At 40.6% G+C, this 21604-nt stretch overlaps 1 protein-coding gene across 11 annotated transcripts in view; it reads left to right on the top strand.

Annotated features, from left to right (window-relative positions):
* The window catches only part of LOC131221490 (receptor-like protein 56), a 106773-nt gene that overhangs the window by 55884 nt on the left and 29285 nt on the right, over positions 1–21604 (top strand). For 5 of the 11 annotated variants that reach the window (XM_058216762.1, XM_058216759.1, XM_058216754.1 and 2 more), the window contains 2 exons: positions 5359–5433; positions 7663–10028. The exons of 3 other annotated variants lie outside the window; for them this stretch is intronic. In XM_058216762.1, coding sequence (XP_058072745.1) covers positions 5359–5433; positions 7663–9938 — 2351 coding nt within the window. In that variant the 3' untranslated portion in view covers positions 9939–10028. Of the gene's footprint in view, positions 1–5358; positions 5434–7662; positions 10029–21604 lie in introns of those variants that run through there. 3 more of the 11 variants (XM_058216763.1, XM_058216755.1, XM_058216756.1) reach the window with 2 other exon arrangements.

The raw sequence follows: 21604 nt of genomic DNA on the forward strand, positions 1-21604 counted from the left end.
AAGCTTGAAGGGTAGATCTCACCTTAAGCTTGGATCTCTCTTACTAATTAAGAGGTAAGAAAGGAAGAAGAAATTGGTAAGGATCCAAACCCCTACAACCAAGTAGAACTAATCAACAAATTATTAAGTAAAAATCAACATCCTAGCTGGAATCGAAGGGATAATAATAGCTCACCCCTAATCCGAGTTGATTTGGATCAAAATCAACTCAAGACGTACAAAGTGCCAAGATCTAGTCGAGACTTGATCCAACTCGGTGTCGTCACCAAATCAAGATCAAAACTCAGTTCACCAGGTGAAGTTTTCCTGAGATTTGGTTTTAGGAAGACATGCATGAATTAGTTTCAACACTATTATAATACAAATCACTGCATCACCGAGTCAGTGACTCAGTGGAGTGCGTGGAACATCACTAGGTAACTCAGATCTTAACTGAGTTAGCTAACACATTAAAAATGAATCAATGAGTTGAACTATGATTCCTAAACCAAGCTAACTGCAACTGCAATTCAGCAGATCTAAACATGATAACTCAATCATCAATTGAGTGTAACTCAGTTCAAGATAAATTGAGTCGAAACGCTGATTCAGCCCTTATTTCACATGAGTTGAACCCAGTTTATGACTGAGTTAGCACAAATTATCAAAGCAAACAATGGACTAGCACGGGTTGAAAACTCGGCAATAACTTCATTGGAACAACCTAACTCGGTCGATTTTCGAGTTTGAGAAAGAATGTTAAGATGTACCTACCTCAAATGGAGAATCTCACAGATCGACTTGCTTTCCACGACCAGCTGCACTGATGACACTTGAGCGATTCGTGCGACACACCAACGCTCCAGATTGAGTGCAATACCAACGAGTCAGTGTGACTCGTCAACACCACTCGCCTCCACAAGAACTTTCAGCTCTCATTCCCCCTCCTTTGCTCCTCTTTCCTCAGACAACATCTTGTCCATGAATAAACTCAAATTGATAATGAGAGTCGCCCAGGCTGAGTCGACTCGGTATAGATCGACTCAGACGCACTAACTCGCCCCACTCCCACTCCCTCTCTTTCTGATTTTTCTTTGAATTGAAAAGGACTAAAGAAGAAGAGGAATGGGGTATTTATAACCGTCAGTCTAACTCTAGATGGTTCTGTAACTAATCCTATAATTAGTTGCGTTTTAAACGAAAACGCACCTAGACTCGGTTAACAAATAACCCATTAGCATGGTCAGACATGTTGTAGAACCATAATCAGAGTTTAGGGGTGTTTATCAAATGGCAAGACCCTTCAAATAGACGCACCTGATCGACAAACGGACCCCACATACAGATGGTGAGTTTTTCAACCCGACGGAGAAGATGACTCTGACGTTAATGGCAAACTTGTGGTTGACGGATCATCACATGATCTGACTCGGTTGGAAGGCTTAGATGGACGCTGGGATGCATGTGGGACCCACATTTTGGATGAAAACCCTTAACATGTTGATGGTTTTGAGTTTCTTTCTTAAAGCGGCTAATGAAACTCAACGGAAAAAAAACCTAATCCCTTCAAAGCGAAGTTTCTAGACTTGTTATAAATTTGAAATGCACGCTTGAGATTGCTCAGATGACAGTCCTACGGCTTAGATCTTTTCTAGGGCGTCTGTATTGCTAAAACTAGAATTATTCTTTCCACCTTTTGTTTGTTACGATTCCTTAACTGCAAGGATTTTTCTACGGTTTAGATGAACTGGGAATGGACGGCTACGAATAGATATTCGCCTCACAAACGGATAGCCAACGTGGCAAAACAGAATTTGATTCCGTTCTTAGAATTTCAACACATACGTCTTTCTAATGCCATTGATCGTGCACTCACACATGTGTTCTAACGTGCGAAAGTGGTCAGGGTTTGGTCAAAGGCGCCATCTGAACAAGATCAACGGTTCAGATCTACCAACATCATAATGATGGGTGGGCCATCATCATTCAGCGGACATCCGTCCATTTGAATTTTCGTTTGAGCGGGAGAATGAGAGTGAGAGAATTGTAAAATCACGGGTTAACATCCCCTTTGACTGGGTGTTGAATCCGGTATACTTCACTTGCATACACTCCTATGTACATACGTACTAGAAACTGGGCCCCACAAAGATAGTAAGGGAAATCCATCCCGTTCATACTTTTCTACGTACCCAATTACGACATCTAACAATAGTTGAGACAGGATCAAAGATTAGGTGGGCCAGGTAGTGAAAAAATAAAAATAAAGATAATCAAATAAAATAGGTTGTTACATATGGCCATACCATCAATCTAATTTGCAAGATCATTTTTGGGAATGAACCCTAAAGCCAAGCATATCCAAAGTTCAAGTCGACCACATCATAGAAATCAACGGCATAGAGACCTTCCAAGGGCTCACCGTGATATTTATTAGTCCCAAAGACACGGATGAAGGTACAACGTAAATATCAGCTCCATCCAAAACTTTTTCAGCTTTTTTGTGGTGTGGTCCACTCAGCCTTGGATATCCTTCAATTTTGAGATCATGCCCAAAAATAAGTTAAACGAAATGGATTGGAGTGCGGATCCTCTGTTTCCTGGAGTCAGGAACTCCCTGACTCCAGCGTTTTCATTGGTCCACGCCACCGTAAGGGCTACATCACCGGTTTTTGTTTTTAATATATTAAAAAAAGTACATTTAATAAGAAGTATAAGGGACACGTTAAACGGAAGCGGTTTGCGTGCTGAGTAACTCAGTATGGTAAGCGTACTGAGTAAAGCCTGTGGAGCCCACCATCATTCGTGCATTGTATCAATTCCATCCATCTCTTTTATCATCTAATTTTAGCGTTTTACAACAAAAATTAATCATATCCAAAGATCAAGTGGACCACACCACCTGAAAAAATGTGAATTGAATTCTACCGTTGAAAAGTTTTTGGGGCCCACAGAAGTTTTATATCAAGATGATATTTGTTTTTTCCATTCAACCATGTCTTTGTGATCCTACGAATAGTTTGGATGAAAAATAACATCATTGGGGCTTAGAATCATTTCAATAGTGAAAATCAATGCTTCCACTGTTTCCTTTGGTATGCTCTACTTGAGCTCTTGATATACTTCAGTTTTGGGCTCAACCCCTAAAATGATCTGAAAAAATGGATGGACGGTGTCGATAAATCACATGAATTCACAGTGGGCCCAACAGAGTTTACGTAGTACAATAAGACTCGGTACGTACAATCCAATTTCACGTGCCGCGGATTCCCTGCCAAAGCCTTTTGCAGTAAGATCCTGCGCAAGAATTCCGGATGGGCCCACTACGATGTTTGTGATAAATCCAATCCGTTAATCCATTTTTAGATATCATTTTAGGACATCATACCAAAACTAAGGTATATACAAAACTCAAATGGGCCACACGAGAGGAAACTGTGGGGATTTAGTGTCCACCGTTGAAATATTTATATGGCCACAAAAGTTTTGCATCGGTCTAATATTTTGGTGTTTTCACTTCATCCTAGTAAAGATGACCTTACAAACAGTTTGGATGTCATATAAACATCAAGACACTTAGGAAGGTTTCAATAGTAGGAATTTCTTTCTCCACTGTTTCATCTTGTATGGCACAGTTGAGTTTTTGATCATCCTAATTTTTGGTTACATGTCTTAAAATGAGCTCTAAAAATGGATGAATGGATTGGAATTCTTATAAACATCACGGTGGACCCCACCATACATTCTAGTGCTGGAACTTCATGCAAAAGGCTTTCCCCAGTGAATCCGCACCCATGCTTTTCATTGGAAACTGATTGGCTACTCCCCTGCCACTCCGTGCTATGTGGGCCCACCATGATGTATGTGCTTCATCCATGCCGTCCATCTATTTTTTTAGATCATTTTATGGTCTGAGACAAAAAATGAGGTACAACCCAATCTCAAGTGGACCACATTACATGAAACAATGTTGAATGAACGTTGACCATTAAAAACTTTTTGGGGGCCATAAAAGTTTTGGATCAAGCCGATCTTTGTTTTTTCCCTTCATCTGGGTCTTTATGACAAAACGAACGGATTGGATGTCAAATAAACAATATGGTGGGCCTTAGGAGGACTTTAATGATGGATAACCAAAAACTATTCTATTCCTGTGGTGTAGTCCATATGAGATTTATATCCCTCTCATTTTTAGGATCAACCCCTAAAATTATATGTAAAAATAGATTAACGGAATGGATGAAACACATACATCATGGTGGGGCCCACAGAGCACCGACCACCACCACCATTGGGCTAGTTGGTAAGGGGAGTAGCCAATCCACTTTCGTTTCCATTTGGGATTCATCGCCACATTGAGTAGTGAGACTCACTACTAAAGTGATGTCACCTATTTATATGGGTCCCACTATGATGTATGTTTTGTATCCACACTGTCCATCCATTTGGAGAGATCATTTTAGGGCATGAGCCAAAGAATGAATCAGATCCAAAACTCGAGTGGACCTCACCACAAAAAATAGTAGAGAAAGTCACACCCACCATTTATTATGACTGAATCCAATCCAAACCTCATCACTTTCTCTACTGAACCCTGTCACTTTGTACTACAACTCCATCACTTTGTTTACTGAATCTCGTCACTTTGTACTACAACCTCGTCACTTTGTCTAGTGAACGCCGTCACTTTCTCTACTGAACCCCGTCACTTTGTACTACAACCCCATCACTTTGTCTATTGAAACCCGTCACTTCGTATTGCAACCCCATCACTTTGTCTATTGAACCCTGTCACTTCGTACTGCAACCTCATCACTTTGTCTAGTGAAGCCCGTCACTTTGTAATGCAACCTCGTCACTTTGTCTATTGAACCCCGTTACTTTGTATTACAACCCCGTCACTTTGTCTAGTGAACCCCGTTACTTTGTACTGCAATCCCGTTACTTTGTCTATTGAACTCCGTCACTTTGTACTGCAACATCGTCACTTTGTCTATTGTACCCCGTCACTTTGTGCTACAACTTCGTCACTTTGTCTACTAAACCCCGTCACTTTGTGTTGCAATCTCGTCACTTTGTCTACTGAACCCTGCCATTTTGTAATGCAACCTCGTCACTTTGGGCATACTCTCCTCCCTCAAGAGCCTTGATCGAAGTGGGAATAATTTGGAAGATTTCTTCCGGTCAAAAGGGAAGTTGATTAACTGTAAAGAAATTAAGCCAAGATTGATAATATTAGTTTAGATAATATTTTGAACTTTATTTAATGGTCATGCCTCACTTACTTCTCCAAATTCATACTCTAATGTTGTTTTTTTTTTTTTTTTTTTTTTTTTTTTTTTAATTATTATATATATTTAATTATTTAAATCTTGATAGAATTGGCCAACTTGAGCAAATTGGAGGTTTTGGAATTGGGACATAATCGACTCAATGGTTCCCTATTGCTGCAAGGTAAGAGCACTTGGATCTTTTCTAATAAATGTTGTAGTTGACTGTCTTTCACATGCACCTCAAAATGGCATTTGAAAATTCACATTCTGAGATGCTTTTCATGACATTATTCTTGCCACCACTAGTAGGAAAATATATTACATGCATCTTTGTGAGATAATAATGATGATTGTACCTTTCAACGGAGGATTTTGATAATATTTTACCCTCCTAGCGATGATTTTTGCTCTCGTTATCCTTAATGAAGATGTGTTAAAGCAGCACACGAGGTGCGTGCAACCTTCTTACATGTTCCTTTGTAACCCAAAACTCACGCACCTTCTTACATGTTCCTTTGTAACCCAAAACTCTGTGGGGCCCACCACATATTCCTATGGAATCCACTCCCTTGGATGTGAGCCCGAAAGTGAGACAGATCCAAAACTAAGGTGGGCCATGCCACAAGAAACGGTGGGTGATTTAACACCCGTCGTCAACTTCCTTGGGGCCATAGAAGTTTTGGATCAGAATGATATTATTGTTTTTCCTACATCCTAATGGAAGTCACCTTATGAATGGGCTGGATGGAATATAAGGGATCAGCATGGGCCTCAGGAAGGTTTTAGTGGTCGGTGTTTCCATTCTCGTGTGTTGTTTTCTGTGGTGTAGCTCACTTGAATTTTAGATCTGCCACATTTTTGGAATTACATCTTATCCTGACCTTGCGAAACTGATGGACGGAGTAGATGTTAGTTGGCCAACATGGTGGGGCCCTACAGAGCTTTGGGCTGCACCGGCTCCTTGTAAAAAAGGATTGGCCAGAACTCACGTGTCAAAGCAGGGCAGCTGTTCTCTCGCTGCGTGCACGGACATACCTTGCCTTGTAACCAAAGGTTACATGGGACGTGGATTTCCTCGGAAAGCCTTTAGCTGGTAGTTGGTACACTAGGTGGGGCCTACTGTAATGTTTTCATGAAATTCACGTTATTCATCTATTTTGCTAACTTATTTTACGACATGTGACTAATACGAGGCGTATCCAAAACTCAAGTCAGCCACAGGAGAGGATACCCGGGGAAAAAAATGACTACCCTTAAAACTTTCCTGAGCTCTACCTTGATGTTTATGTTCCATCCAAACCATTTATGAGGTCATTATCACTGGGATGAAGTGAAAAGGCAAAAGTCCTACCCTGATACAAATCTTTTTGGCCATTTGATTATTGCAATGGTGTTCATTATTTCCCCTTGTTACCTCTAGTGTGGCCACTTGAGTTTTGGACCCACCTCTTCATGCACGTTTTCAGGGAGGGCAACGCAACGGCTGACGCTCTTGCTCATGAGGGCAGTGTGTTCCAATCTCGTTTTTATAGTTCTAGTAGGGCTGATCTGCCTCACCAGGTGAGGGGCCTCCTTTTCCTGGACAAGGTTGGTCTATGAACGATCAGGGAGAGGAAGATTTAAGGCTTGCCTTCTCCTATGGGGGTTTTTTTTCGGTTTTTTTTTTTTTCGGCCCAGATGTCCCGGTTTTTCTTACGATAAGTCTTCCTTAGGTCCTTTCCTAAGCAGACCCGAAAATTGTATTTTTTTTTTGTCTGAAATGAAGTATATCACACTCATAAAAAAATAATAATAATAAAAATAAAATAAATAAATACATGCACTACCAGCCCATTTGTCTGTAAATATATATGGATGATTGAAATAAAATCATCTATATCACTAAACAACGGGGCCTATGGTGCAAAGCATTTAGAGTGCCTTGTTTTCACATATGGATCTATATTGCTTTGTTATTATAGTAAAACTAAATTATTAGAATTACTGTCCAATTAATCGATCCAGAGGATCCAAAATACATGGCAACCATGAAAAAAAAAAACCACACTATTCAGATGTTCTAGCCTATCCATGTTGCAAGTGAGCCATCTCATTCATAGGTTTGGTCATGAGGCACTTGGTGTTTTAAAGCATCACCTTCATCCATGGGTGGGGAAATGGATGGCTATAAAACAGAATGTCAACTTACAAATTGATCAGATCATCAAATTCGTGCAATTTTTTCCTATGGTAGCCCATGAAAGATGCCAATGATGTAACCGGCAACTTAGATCGATCAATTGGACTACAAGCACTTACTCATAGTACTTAAGAACACTATAACTCTTATTACATTCAGAGCACAGGATCATTTCTCTTATGACCAACTGAATTTTGTAGTGATAAGTTAATTACATTTTCATTTTTGTAGCTTTGTGCAATCTGGAGAATCTTCAAGAACTGGATCTTCAAGGAAATGAACTGGAAGGGAGCCTTCCTCCATGTCTCAGCAACTTGTCATCCCTCCAACTACTTGATCTCTCCCGTAATAAACTCAGTGGGAAAATCTCCTTGTCTCTCATCTCCAGCCTCACAATGCTCCGGTTCCTTTCTCTCTCTAACAACCGCTTTGTGGGGTCTCTCTCATTTAGCTCATTTGCTAATCTTTCCAAGCTCGAGGTTGTGGAACTTTCAGTACTGAAAGGTAGATATCTTGATGGCTATGTTATAACTTATCACAATCAGTTAGAGGTGGAAACTGAATCGACACCTTGGGTTCCTAAATTCCAGTTGAAAGTCCTCCAATTATCAAACTGCAACATAAACAAGCTCACTGGTACCATTCCCAGCTTCCTTTCCACCCAATATAACTTGATAGAATTGGACCTTTCCCACAACAACATGAAGGGAAAGTTTCCATCTTGGTTGTTAGAGAATAATGAAAGACTACAAATACTAGGCCTGGGAAGCAACTCCTTAGCTGGCCCATTCCATCTGCCACCTCATTCTGACAACCTGAATGCATATTTTCTGGACGTCTCCAGCAACAACATCTCCGGACAACTTCCTGAAAATATCGGTCTCTGCCTTCCAAATTTAATTCACTTGAACATGTCTACAAATGCTCTTCATGGTAGCATTCCTCCGTCAATGGGCAACATGAGAGAATTGTATACTTTAGATTTGTCAAGAAACAATTTTTCAAGAGAAATACCAGAGCAGTTGGCCATGGGTTGCATCTCATTGGAAATTTTGAAGCTATCAAACAATAGATTTCAAGGCGCAGTGTTTCCAATTCATTCGAACTTGACTCAGTTACAGTATCTGTATTTGGATGGAAATGGATTCACCGGGAGGATCTCAGCTGGTATATTCAAAAGCCCTCATCTACAGTTTTTGGATGTTGGTAAAAACAACATATCAGGTCGTCTTCCTGCACAGATTGGGAACTTTTCTGAGTTGAAGTGGCTTTCCATGCCCGGAAACTATTTGGAAGGTCCTATTCCAACCGAGTATTGCAAACTCTCTGTTCTTTCCTTTTTGGACCTTTCCCAAAATGGAATTTTTGGTCCCATACCTTCATGCTTTAATCTATCTCTGAAATTCTTACATTTGCAAGGAAACGAGCTTACAGGATTGATGCCAAATGCTTTATCCAAAATTTCCTCCCTTGTTACATTGGATGTCAGCCACAACAACATCTCTGGTAATATTCCAAATTGGATTGGTACACTTCAAAATTTAAGGTTTCTTCTCCTCGGAGGAAATAATTTGCAAGGTCACATTCCCATGCAGTTGTGTCAACTGAAGAACTTGAGCATATTAGATCTTTCGCACAATTATCTCTCTGGTCCAATACCACAGTGCTTTGGTAATATGACATTCGGGAGGGCAAGAGTAGTTGACTTCTCAACTTTTGTTTCCTCTCCATGGAATCTCGCTTTCCGTCTAGGCATTGTGCTGCCTGGATACCGTATTGAAGTTAGGGTGCTTTATTTAATTGGACGTTTGATAAAAGATGAGGACGAGGTGGTGTTCATAACAAAGAAGAGGTCTGAAACTTACAAGGGTGACGTTCTTTCCTTGATGTCCGGTGTAGATCTGTCATGGAACCAGTTAACAGGTGAAATCCCACCTGAAATTGGATATCTAACCGCTACTCATGCATTGAACTTGTCGCACAATCAATTGAGTGGACAAATTCCAGAAACATTCTCAAATCTAAAACAGATTGAGAGCTTGGACCTTTCTCACAATAGATTGAGTGGGGAGATTCCTCCTCAACTAACTGAGCTCAACTTCTTATCTGCATTCAACGTCTCTCACAATGACTTATCTGGCGTCCTACCGGACATGATGAAGGGACAGTTTGGCACCTTTGGAGAAACCAGCTACGAAGGCAATCCCCTACTCTGCGGACCACCACTGAAGAGTTGCTTCTCCACTTCTCCGCTACCACCTTCAATGGCAACAACGTCAGGCGACGACGATGATGGATATGACATAATCTTCTATGCATGCTTTTCGGTGTCATGCACTATGTCGTTCTTGCTTTTCATAGCACTTCTCTACATCAACCACTATTGGAGAGGTCTATACTTCTATTTTGTTGATGCATGTATCTATTCATGCTATTATTTTGCTTTAGACAGCTACTATTTTGGTTTAGACAACCTTCGGAAGGTTTTCACCCGGCCACGTGCATAACCTTCAAGTCAGATCAATTTCTCTATGTAACTCTTATTGTAAGACAATAATAATCATGTTTATGCATGGCATGGCTTTTATTTCAACCCATGTTTCCATCGCTTCTTTGTTTGGTTGTGCAAGTGAACTGAAGTATGCGGTTGCACAAAAGGGGAGACTCCCACAGATGCTTGCTAATGTGAGATCAGAATCATTTGTCAAATTGCCCAATGCCATGTATGATCCGAATATTTCTTAAGGGAATCCGGATCTGTTGGACATATGCCAGTGGGGTCCCTTGGTGGGCAATCACTAGTGGGTGGGTCCTATGAGTTTAGACATCTTCCGTATTCAAGTTTGAATTTGGATTTAGATGAGGAGATAGGGATAAGAGTGGATGATTTATGGTCTCATCCAAACTCTCCATCCTTCTACTAGGATAATGCTCTCTCGTGAAAGATATTAAGGAACAATGAGAGTAAAAAGAAGAATAGTGGTATATAGAAATTTGTCCGTTTAACTTGTCCTTTGGACGATCTAAGCCATGAATCGTAATCCGAGGCTATTTATATCATAGAATCAGAGGGGTGATTAGACCTACCTACTCCAGTAGTGGATAAGCAGGCCATTGGATCTGAACCGTTCATCTTCAGCTTTGTGAACGTTCCATATCGTGTAGACTGTCAGATCTTGAGGGCTCACACTTCTGCATACTATCAGTGGTACCAAAGCCTCAAAAGTGGAATCTCCAATTTATTATTTTCATCACGAAAAGTAGGTGACTCTTTTAAGGTAAGAATTCCTTTCAAAAAATTTGATAAGTATACATGTTTTAAAGGTCGGCGTTCAGCCATGTGGTCCAACTAGTATTCTAAATTGCATCATTTTTGGCCTTATGCCCTTAAATGAGCTGACAAAATGTATGAACGTCATGCATGTGATAAAGCAAAAGGGCTAGTTTTATAGAGAACATGTGTTCCCACGTGTACATGCTGTCAATTTCGAATACACCCTGATCCATAGCTCCAGTGGTAGACTGAGTGAAAGATACATCGTTTCAACACTGAGGTCTTGGTATCGATTCCCTAGTGGGGGTGGCTAACAGTCAAGTGCGAACTGACCGTGGGGTGCACTAACAAGCTAACAAAATTTATAAAAAATAAATAAATAAGTAAAAGGAATTAAAAAAATAAAAAATGCTGCGAATTACGAATGCATGGCCCCACAGGTGTACCGTTCACCACCGTCCAAATGTTTGTTGCCCCGTCACGGCGTTAAGCAAGTAACAGTGACGATTGATGCATTTTGATCGTCGGTTTTGGAAATTTGCCTTTCGTTCTTACGGCCATGGTAAATATGGTGGTGACTCGTTCACGGATACGTGGCGTTCGTTTACTTAAATCCAGGCCGTCCAAATCATGGAGCCCATAGTGAATTGGGAATAAATGAAAAAAAAATCCACATCCATGAATGAACGATCCTGACCATCCAATTGATACCTATCTACTGTAGCAAAAATAAATAAATAAATAAATGAAACCCTCAGCAGTTCAAATTCAACTGGCTGAATCGGATGGTTGAGGTCATTTAATCTGTATGATTTTCAATCGGACGGTTGAGGTCATTTAATCTGTATGATTTTTGATATTATTCTCGATAGACCACATAGTCAGGTTTGGTGAGTCCGTGTTCAGATGCTTATCCCACGCACGCTTTAGATGAATCACCTCCGTTTCTAAAATGGTGCTAAACTAGCATCCAGATGTCCCATGGGCTTTTGGGTTGGGCAGGTTTTTGGGCCATGTGTGGGTATGCCTTTTGGGCCCATGGGATGGGCTGGGCCAAGATATAAAAGCCCAAACAATTTTGGGCTGACCTTGGGCTACTACCAGCCATGCCCATGCCCATTCCCATGCCCATATATATCTCTAATACATTATACATATTATATTGTATATATTACATATTATATTATACATGTATGTTTTAATGATGGGGCATAAATGTGAATTCTTTCCAATCGTCTGATGATATGAATGTGTGAGATGGAAAGGAAAAAGCCCCTTGGAAGAACTCACCAGAGCCTCTTGAAATGAGATTTTGGCCTTTTAATTGGGTCATGCACATAATGTACATTGGTGAGATTAGATCCATGATTTAGTTATTTACTTAGAATGGGATTTTTTTATTTTTTTAATTTTTTTTTAACTCGGACCGAAATCACTTACAATTTCCAGCTTGTTTTTACATTCGCCATGTGCGAGTGGTCATAGGCAAAGCCAAACTAGTCATGGGCACTAGGGGTGCAACTTGGGTCGAACTCAACCTAAGCCTGACAGGCCCGCCCAACCCCAAAAATTTGGTCGGATTGGGCTTGGGCTAGAAATCCTAGACCCGAACCCCAGTTTGGTTGGGCTTGGGTTGAGGGCTCAGGCAACCTGACCCAACTCGAACCCAACGTGGCATACAAGCGCACTGTCACGAGTCTACTCATCAAGTGGGTCAATCTTATGGGCTCCATAGAGCTCAGCGCATAGCAAGTGCGTAGATAGTTCGAGTCAGAAAGTAGTGGAGGGGTAATTAAATGCAGCGGCAGGTGCCAAAGGGTGAATCTCCTTGCTATATTTTATTAGGGAGTTGATAAGGTGTCGGCCAAGAAACAGAATATGTAGAACTGTTTCATTGTACTACATATGAAACACATGGCTATGATCAAAACCGTTTCATTTGATAGGGAGAATAGGGAATGCTCCATATTATCAGAATCACTATTTGGAAAAATATTTTAACACATTGGATAGTTAAAAAATAAAAATTGTCCAATGGTCTTATTCGAATGAGTGCGCCCAAATCAAAGGTTAGGATGCCCAGTCCCACTTATTTCTGGACTATCACAGGTATTATTTTTCAAGCCTATCGAAATGTTTGTTGACCATCAGCTTACAAAAAAAAAAGTGGGACGTCAAATATTATGCCTATATATTGCCAACAATGGTATTCTATTCTAAATTATAAAATAAATAATAAATAAAATAAATAAATTTTTTTATAATCTTGATTATGATATATTAGTATTATGAATGTAATCATTTAAGGTGAGCCATATATTTTTTTTAGTTAGACAAGCAAAATGTATATTTCTTGTGTTTCTTGATTATTACATGTACATATACATGCATGTGAATTTAGTTTCCTTTTTATCATTCTATTCATTATTGATCAAGAGATCATTAGTGATCGAAACGATCATCATCCATGATGATCAATGTTGATGAATGGATCTATCATCAACAATGATTATTAACGGTAATGATCGGATCCATTGCTAATGGTCATGATCACTAGTAATGATAGAACTCTCTTTATGGCAAAGCGTTTCATTTTTAAATCTGATGATAATGTTTATATGTGTGATATAATTAGACTTAATGTGATTAGATTTAAGCTCCTTTTTCATTGAAAAATAGAAAACTTAGTACTAAAATACTCCTTGTATATAAACGTTATGCATAACCTGAGTGGGAGTTAATTCTCCTCCACCAAATGATGCATACAACCTGTAATGGAAGGTTGCACGTTATACAAATATATTCTTACAAAAGCATCAATTTCATCATTAAAAGAGAACTTGATTGGTCTACACCGCCCATTTAGGTATGTGGACTTTCAGATCTCGTTAAGATGTGTTGGCTACTTTTATACCTTGAAAATTTGAATAACACGTAGAAATGCTGATGATTAGTGTCAATACCTTAGATCATAGCTAAGTAGTGATACTTGATGCAATGTAAAGATGGCCACCAAAGCATTAATCGTTGAACAGCTAAAAGGATAACAATTCGACGGTAACAACTACAAAGACCGATCTTGCGCAATGCGAAGCCTTCTGAATGAGGACGACATATCGCATACACTCGATGAGGTTCAAGAGGAACCTATATTGGCGAGAACGGAAATTTAGGAGAACATAGGACTGCAATGAACCGCTATATTAAGTAGCATAAAAAGAATTGTTCTGCCCATAATGTCTTAATTAGTACTATGCACAAAGAACTCATACCAATGTATGAAGTACGTGACACTGCTAAATGAATCTGAGAAGCACTGACAAATGCTTATGAGCAAAAGTCAGATGCAAAAGTACGGGCAATGGAATAAGAATTTCAGGAGTATAGGATGTCAGTCGGTTACCCCATCAAAGATTATATCCGTAAGATGGAGCAGATGATAGGTGTCTTTAGGAATGTTGGGTGCAAATTGACTGAAAATCAAAAGATAATAGCAATGCACCATTTCTTGCCTAAATCTTGGGCCCCATTAAAAAGAATTCTAAACTATATTGACTTTATCACTATGTTCAGAGACTTTTGTGGCCATTTGGTACGAGAAGTTGAAATGAATGCAATTCAGTCAGGTTCAGCTAAGGCCTTTGCAGCAGAGACCTAAAAGTAGAAAGCTAAAAAGAAACGGTACAAAGCTCACAAGAAAGCAAAAAATAATGACCAATAACAGAAGTCCACAAGACCTCCTTTAAATCTCATGAAGGGGAATGGAAAGAAGAAGTAAAAAAAGACTAACATAATCTGTTTCGTCTGCGAAAATTCCAACCAATATGCCCAACAGTGTGCCCATAAAAAAACGATAATTCCTATATCACTAGATATTTTGTATATAGGCATTTGTTCTGAAATCCTATCTGTTGACACTATATCTAACGAGTGAATTTTAGATTCAGGCGCAACAAAGCACGTGACACGAAATCGTCGAGGACTTGAGAACTTCTGGCATGTAGCCAAGGGAAGTTACAAGGTGTATATGGGAAATAATGTTGTTGAAGACGTACTAGGGATCGGCGTTTACTATCTCCATACGCACATAGGGCGAACAATAATTCTCCGTGATACTCTTTATGCACAAGGCATGTGTCGGAATTTATCCGTTTAACTTGTCCTTGGGACGATCTAAGCCATAGATGGTAATCTATGCCATCTATACCATAAAATCAGAGGGGTGAGTAGACCCATCTGCTCCAGTAGTGGATAAGCGGACCGCTGGATCTGAACTGTTCATCTTCGACTTTATGAAGGTTCCATATCTTGTAGACCGTCAAATCTTGAGGGTTCACGCTTCCGCATACTATCAGGATCCTCTTCAGGTGCTCTGCAGCATGAACCATGTAAAATCCAAGTTAGTCATTAGGCAGTCCCCACCACATTTGGAACCGACCAAAAGGAAAACAGATACATTCTTCCTTGTTTGGTCATTGCATATACACGATAAGGCTGTAAGATGTAGTCTTACTAATGTTTACTTAGGAAAAGGCCAGAACACTTCCCATGGTCCAAATTCAATATACGTTTGATGCCCACTTGGTGAGTGGACTTACAACATATTTTCACCCTGGCCATAGAATATTTCTTCCCTACTTGAGCTTGGCTAAGCGAAGGCATGTCGGGTGATCGAGACAGTTGATTTAATAGGCCACGGCATGGATGGAAGACTCCATAAAATCTTTAAGATTAGAAAATCCTGACCGTCAACAACTCTATGGCCTCTTTCCCACACAGAAATTCGATCACGACCTTTTTATATTTCTTGTTAACCATCTTTTGGGGCACCCAGTGAAAAGAGCTAGAATTTTTTCACGAGTGGTAGTTTTTGCTTAATCCTTTATTCATGGTAGGGCCCGTAAGTGTTGTTAAACAGATGTCTCCAATCTTGGAGTCCGAGGTGCTCGACTAGTCAAGGGACTGCCTTGACTAGTCGAAGGTCCCTTCGACTGGTTGAAGCCCTCCTTCAACTATTCAAGGGTTACACAGACAGTGCGCGGTTTGTGTATGGACTGCGTAATTTTGAGGTGGTTTCTCAGGAGGTATGTAAGTGGGGTTTCCCCATCTATAAATAGGAGTCCCTAGGGCCATTCTCGTGTATGTTAAGGCTTTCTAAAGGGGTTCCTAAGGTTCCTAAAAGGGTTTTAGGGTTTGCAAAGGGTGTAGCAAGGGTGAGATTCGAGGTTGTTCGAATTGGGTAAGTCCTTTCTCTTTATAATTTATGCTTTCATAGTGGATTTCTGTCGCTTTGTGCCATGGTTTTTTTCCGTAAGGGTTTTCCACGTTAAATCTCTGTGTTTCTTATGATTACTTGGCGTCATTGGATTGCTATCCTAGATCCATATCTGTGTGATTCCGTAGACCAAATCCTAACAAGTGGTATCAGAGCTATCGTTAGAGCATAGATCTGAATCTGCAGGATTAGAAATAATGGGAAACACTAATTTTGATATTGAGAAGTACTCAGGAAAAAATAATTTTAAGTTATAGATGATTAAGATGATTAGTCTATTAACCAAGCAAGGCAAAGTTGAGGCTCTTGAGGAGCGAAAACCAATTATGAAAGATGAAAAATGGAAGACCCTTGATAGTAATGCTTTAGCCTCCATCCGTTTTTGTCTCACGAATGAGGTTCTCTACAATGTCATGAGGGAGAAAACTACGATTAAGTTGTGGGCGAAGTTAGAGGATGTCTATGCAAAAAAATTCTCTGAAAATCGCTTACACATGAAGTCACACTGGTATACCTTCAAGATGGTAGAGGATGGAGATCTGGAGGCCCACATCAGTAACTTTAATAAATTGGTTTGCAAATTGCTGGATATGGAGGAAGTGATTAAAGATGAAGAACAAGCATGTATGTTGTTGAATTCTCTTCCGGCATCGTATGAGTCATTCAAGGACACGATGTGCACCGTAAATAAAACCCTGAGTGTCGACACCGTTATCTCAGCTCTTCAGGGGAAGGCCATGAGAAAGCATAACAACGACATAGGGACATCTTCCGATGCACTAATTACGATGGACATGAATTCTAAGCAAGGTACAGGATCTTCAGGGTTAAGAACTAGGTCCATGGCTAAAAGCAAAGGTAAGTTAAAGTGCTGGAATTGTGGGATGGGAGGATATTTGAAGAAGGATTGTACAAATCCTAAATCTAATAAAGAAGACTCTGTGACTTCACATAGGGAGGCCAAGCTGCCATGTCGGATGGATCTAGTGGATATGATGGTGATGTTTTGTCTGTGTCTACGATCAGACACTTTTACGATGATCGTAAGGACAAGTGGATTCTAGACACATGAGCATCTTTTTACATGACTGCTCATCGGAGTTGGTTCACCAGTTATAAAGAGTGCGATGGTGGACAGGTGTTTATGGGCAATAACATTGCCTGTAATGTTGTGGCTGTTGATATGGTGCGTATCAAGATGTATCTAAGGGGGTACGGGTATTTATGAAAGCGCAATGACTGGTAACATGTACAGGTTGATCGGGAGCACTTCAAAAGGTAGAGCTGTAGTGGCTATAACGGATTCCACCTCTGCACATGTGTGGTATGCTGGGCATGGCCACATAAGCGGGCAGGGCATGAAGGTTGAGACGCGCAGACAGAGATACAGAGCAGGTGGAGCAACCACCTATGAGAATAATCACATGGCATAATAGTAGGATATCGGCGAGGTACATGGACGACTCCAACATATATGCTCTCGTTACAAGCAAAAAGGATCCGTCTACTATTCAGGTGGCTCTAGGTATGCCTGGTGCTCAGAAGTGGAAGGTAACTATGGATGATGTGATGGACTTGTTGTACCAGATCAACACGTGGGAGCTGGTGGAGCTTCCAATGGGCCAGAAAGTGGTTAGATGCAAGTGGAACTTTAAGGGGATATAACATAGATACAGAACAAGGTTGGTAGTGAATTGTTATACTCAGAGAGAAGGGATCGGCTTCTCAAAGATATTCGCGCCGACGGTATAGCAGGTGTCTATTAGATTCATATTGGCGCTGGTTGCCCAATGCGATCTTGAGCTGAAAGAATGGATGAGGAGACTGCGCTTCTCATGGGAAATTGGAAGAGAGGTTCTTCATGAAGCAATCAGAGCAGTTTGAAGTTAAAAGGGCTAAGAAAAACTTTGTAGGAGGTTGTTGCATGATCTGTCGCCTAGGCAGTGGTATAAAATTTGATTCCTTCATGGTGAATCAGGTATTATATGTTGATGACATATACATCGCCAATCATGACTTGTATGAAATCAATGTACTAAAGAATCTGTTAAGTGGGATATTCAGGATGAAGGATCAGGGGGCTATAAAGAAGGTTCACGGCAGTGATATTTATAGAAATTGGAAGAGGAGCAAGTTTTAGTAATCAAAGGTAGAATACCTTGTGTAGGTATTGATTAAAGATGTGATGGACCAAGCAAAGCTGGTAAGTGTTCCCTATGCGGCTCACTTCAAGTTTTCCTCAGGACATGTCCCAAAACAGATGAGGAAAAGAAAGATATGTCTTATAAGCCTTATTCAAATGCGGTTGGCAGTGCATGTCATGGTTTGTGTTAGACCGGTGATTTCACGAGCAATCAGTATTGTGAGAAAATACCCCAGCTAGCAAGATTGGGTGGCGGTAGATGGTTACTTCGATACATTCGAGGTATGAAGGACTACATCTTGTCTTTTGAGAAGACAGAAGCAAAGGTGGTAGGAAGTCAACTTCGGGTTACTCGTTTATACTAGCGGGTGGAGCAATTAGTTAGATGTCCATGTTATCTAACAGGTGCTTGAGGAAGGAGGCATAACACTTGAGAAGATTCACACCAGCGTGAATCCGACGGACATGCTCACCAAGGTCGTTCCTATAAAAAAAGTTCAAGTTCTGTGCAACTTATCTGGGCTTGGCGATGGCGTAAAAGAAGGATGGAGTGTGCACGAGAAGCATTGATTGAAACTATGATGTGATGTAAAGATAAGAGAAGAGGTTAAGAAACTACACGGTTAAAGATTGAAGATATGGTAGAGATTGTTGTTAAACAGATGTCTCCAATCTTGGAGTTCGAAGTGCTCGACCAGTCGAGGGACTGCCTCGACTAGTCAAAGGTCCCTTCGACTGGTTGAAGCCCTCCTTCAACTAGTCGAGGGTTATGTAGATGGTGAGCGGTTTGTGCGCAGACTGCGTAAATTTGAGGAGGTTTCTAGGGAGGTGCGTAAGTGGGGTTTCCCCATCTATAAATAGGAGTCCCTAGGGCCATTCTCATGTATGTTAAGGCTTTCTAAATGGGTTTCAAAGGTTCCTAAAAGGGCTTTAGGTTTTGAAAATAGTGTAGCAAGGGTGAGATTCGAGGTTGTTCGAATCAGGTAAGTCATTTCTCTTTATAATTTATGCTTTCATAGTGAATTTCTGACACTTTGTGTCGTGGTTTTTTCCCCCAAAGGTTTTCTACGTTAAATCTTTGTACTTCTTGTGATTGCTTGACATCATTAGATTGCTATCCTAGATCCATATCTATGTGATTCCGCATACCAAATCCCAACAATAAGTTCCGGATCGATGAGAAATGGGTTTCACCATGGAAGAGGTACACCTTGGGCCTCACCAGTGAGAAACCAGCTTAAAAAACACTCCCACAAGGAGTGTGGGATTTCCTTGGTCCGAACGGACCCCTTCCTCGTCGGTTACTGAATACCTTCCCCACGGAGTGCTGGACCACATCGTCCAGGGAGGCTTCTGCACTTCAGATGATATGGACTCTTGCATATGGCCTCTCAAACCATCAGGCAATTTTTCAGTGAAATCAGCCTGGGAGATAAGTAGAGAAGGAGGGCAGCATAAGGGATGGGCCAAATTGGTATGGCACTAAAAAATGTCACAGAAGATCTCCACATTTGTTTGGAGGCTACTGCAGGGGGCCATCCCAGTTGATGACAGAATATATGAAAAATGTATTCTCTTAGCTTCAAAATGCATTTGTTGTGAGGAAGAATCAGATTAACGTCCTGGCAGGGAATCGATGAACCACTTGTTTGTCAGTGGTAGTCTGGCTATGAAGTTTTGGCATCATTTTAATGCTCTTTTTGGAATTGTCCTCTCCGCTCACCATTCGGTATAGGAAAGAATGGGTCAATGGTGCCCGACGCACTCTTTGGGGGTCAGCATAGCTGCGTTGCGTGGGCTGACCTCGTGCCTTATTCTGTGGGAAATCAGGAAAGTTGGAAATGGCTTTAAATTTGTTGGCAAGCAGGTTCCTGGTGTTGCACTGATTGCTCTCGTCAAGTGGTGGTTGGCGTGGGTCAATACAGGGACCCCATCTCCCAGAAATCTATTGATAGTTAATCGGCTTATCCTTCGGGAGTTGGGGGTCACTCTTTCTTCCCCTGTAAAAAAAGAGTATGCTCTAGTGAAGTGGATTAGGCCAGAAAAGGATTGGGCAAAATTAAACTTGGATGGGTCAGCTAGAGGGAACCCAGGATTGTCTAAAGGCAGACATATTTGTAGAGGGGCAAACGGCGACCTCCTTTTCACATTCTCTATAGGATATGGGGTGGGTTCCAACAACAGTGTTGAGCGTCAAGCGGTGTATGACGACCTTGCCATTTGTTTGAACCAAGGTCTATCTAAGGTGGTGGTTGAATCAGACTCGAAGTTTGTGGTAGACACTCTGAAATGCTGGTCCCAAATGGGTTGGAAATGGCAGTATTGATTATCCATAGCAGTAGGCTTGAAGAAGAGGGGGATTATTCGGTTTTTCCACATCCTAGGAGAAGGAAATGGCCCGACAAATGGGCTGACACGTGTGGGAAGTGATCTTCAGGGGAACCATTTATTTAAGAAGGCCTCAGATCTCCCGCTCTTTGGTGTCTTTTTTTTTTATTAGATAAGGTGGCGCTGGATTCTATTAGAGAATCTAGTGTGGGGGAGGAGGCGGCCCCGCCGTGGATGCCTTTCTAAAGGGTTATGATAGGCTGCCCCGATTTCCTTTTTCTTCTCCGAAGGTAGCCTGAAATGTCTTTGTTTTGTATAGTTCCTCCCATGAAGTGGAGAATGTTAATGTTTTTTTTTAAGGGTTAAAAATCCCCTAATCTCCTTTAAAAGAGAATCCTCTCATCTCCCATGGAATCTTTTCTTGACTCCTAAACAATCAATTAGGGCCCTGATGCCATCATTTTCGATCATACATGTGCGGACGTGCCAGAATTGAAATTGTGGCTTCAATTCAAGCCAAACAACAATGACCCTTAGTGTTAGGATTGGCGGACACATAGTGTATGACCATGATTTGGTGAGATTGATCACCTATTTAGTCACTTGCTTAATGTGTAAAATTGGATCAGGCAATATTCAGATAGTGGGGTTCATTCTCTAATGATGGGTTGCACCTTTGCCTTCTGTACGAAATGATTTTTCAATATAAATAAATGGAAATGAGGAAGGGATTCTTACAGTCAGTTGTGAAGAACAGCTGCAAAACACATTTTTGATCGATGAACTGAATCCAGTGCACGGGCGTAGACTCAAATTACAGCTAAAAGTTAGCAGCTACTTGGTTACCGCTAAATATTACACTACGGAATGTAAACAATAGGCTAAACAGTAAAAGATTAAACTATGGAATGTAATTTGCTTGATAGCAAAAGTAAAAGATTACACTATAGAATGTAAATTAATTGGTAAATTGGTTGAAAGATGGCTTTGGTTTATTTGAGTAGTTATTAAATGATTTTTCTTACTGAATTCATTAGCTATTTATAACCTTGATTTACCCATCTAGATCGTTCTCATGTTCTGACGGTTGCTATAATCTTTCGCCACTACTTGGTTTCCTTTGCTTCTTCTTTTGACATCTATCATGTAACTG

The sequence above is a fragment of the Magnolia sinica genome, chromosome 12 (assembly GCF_029962835.1).
Source record: "Magnolia sinica isolate HGM2019 chromosome 12, MsV1, whole genome shotgun sequence".
Lineage (NCBI taxonomy): Eukaryota > Viridiplantae > Streptophyta > Magnoliopsida > Magnoliales > Magnoliaceae > Magnolia > Magnolia sinica.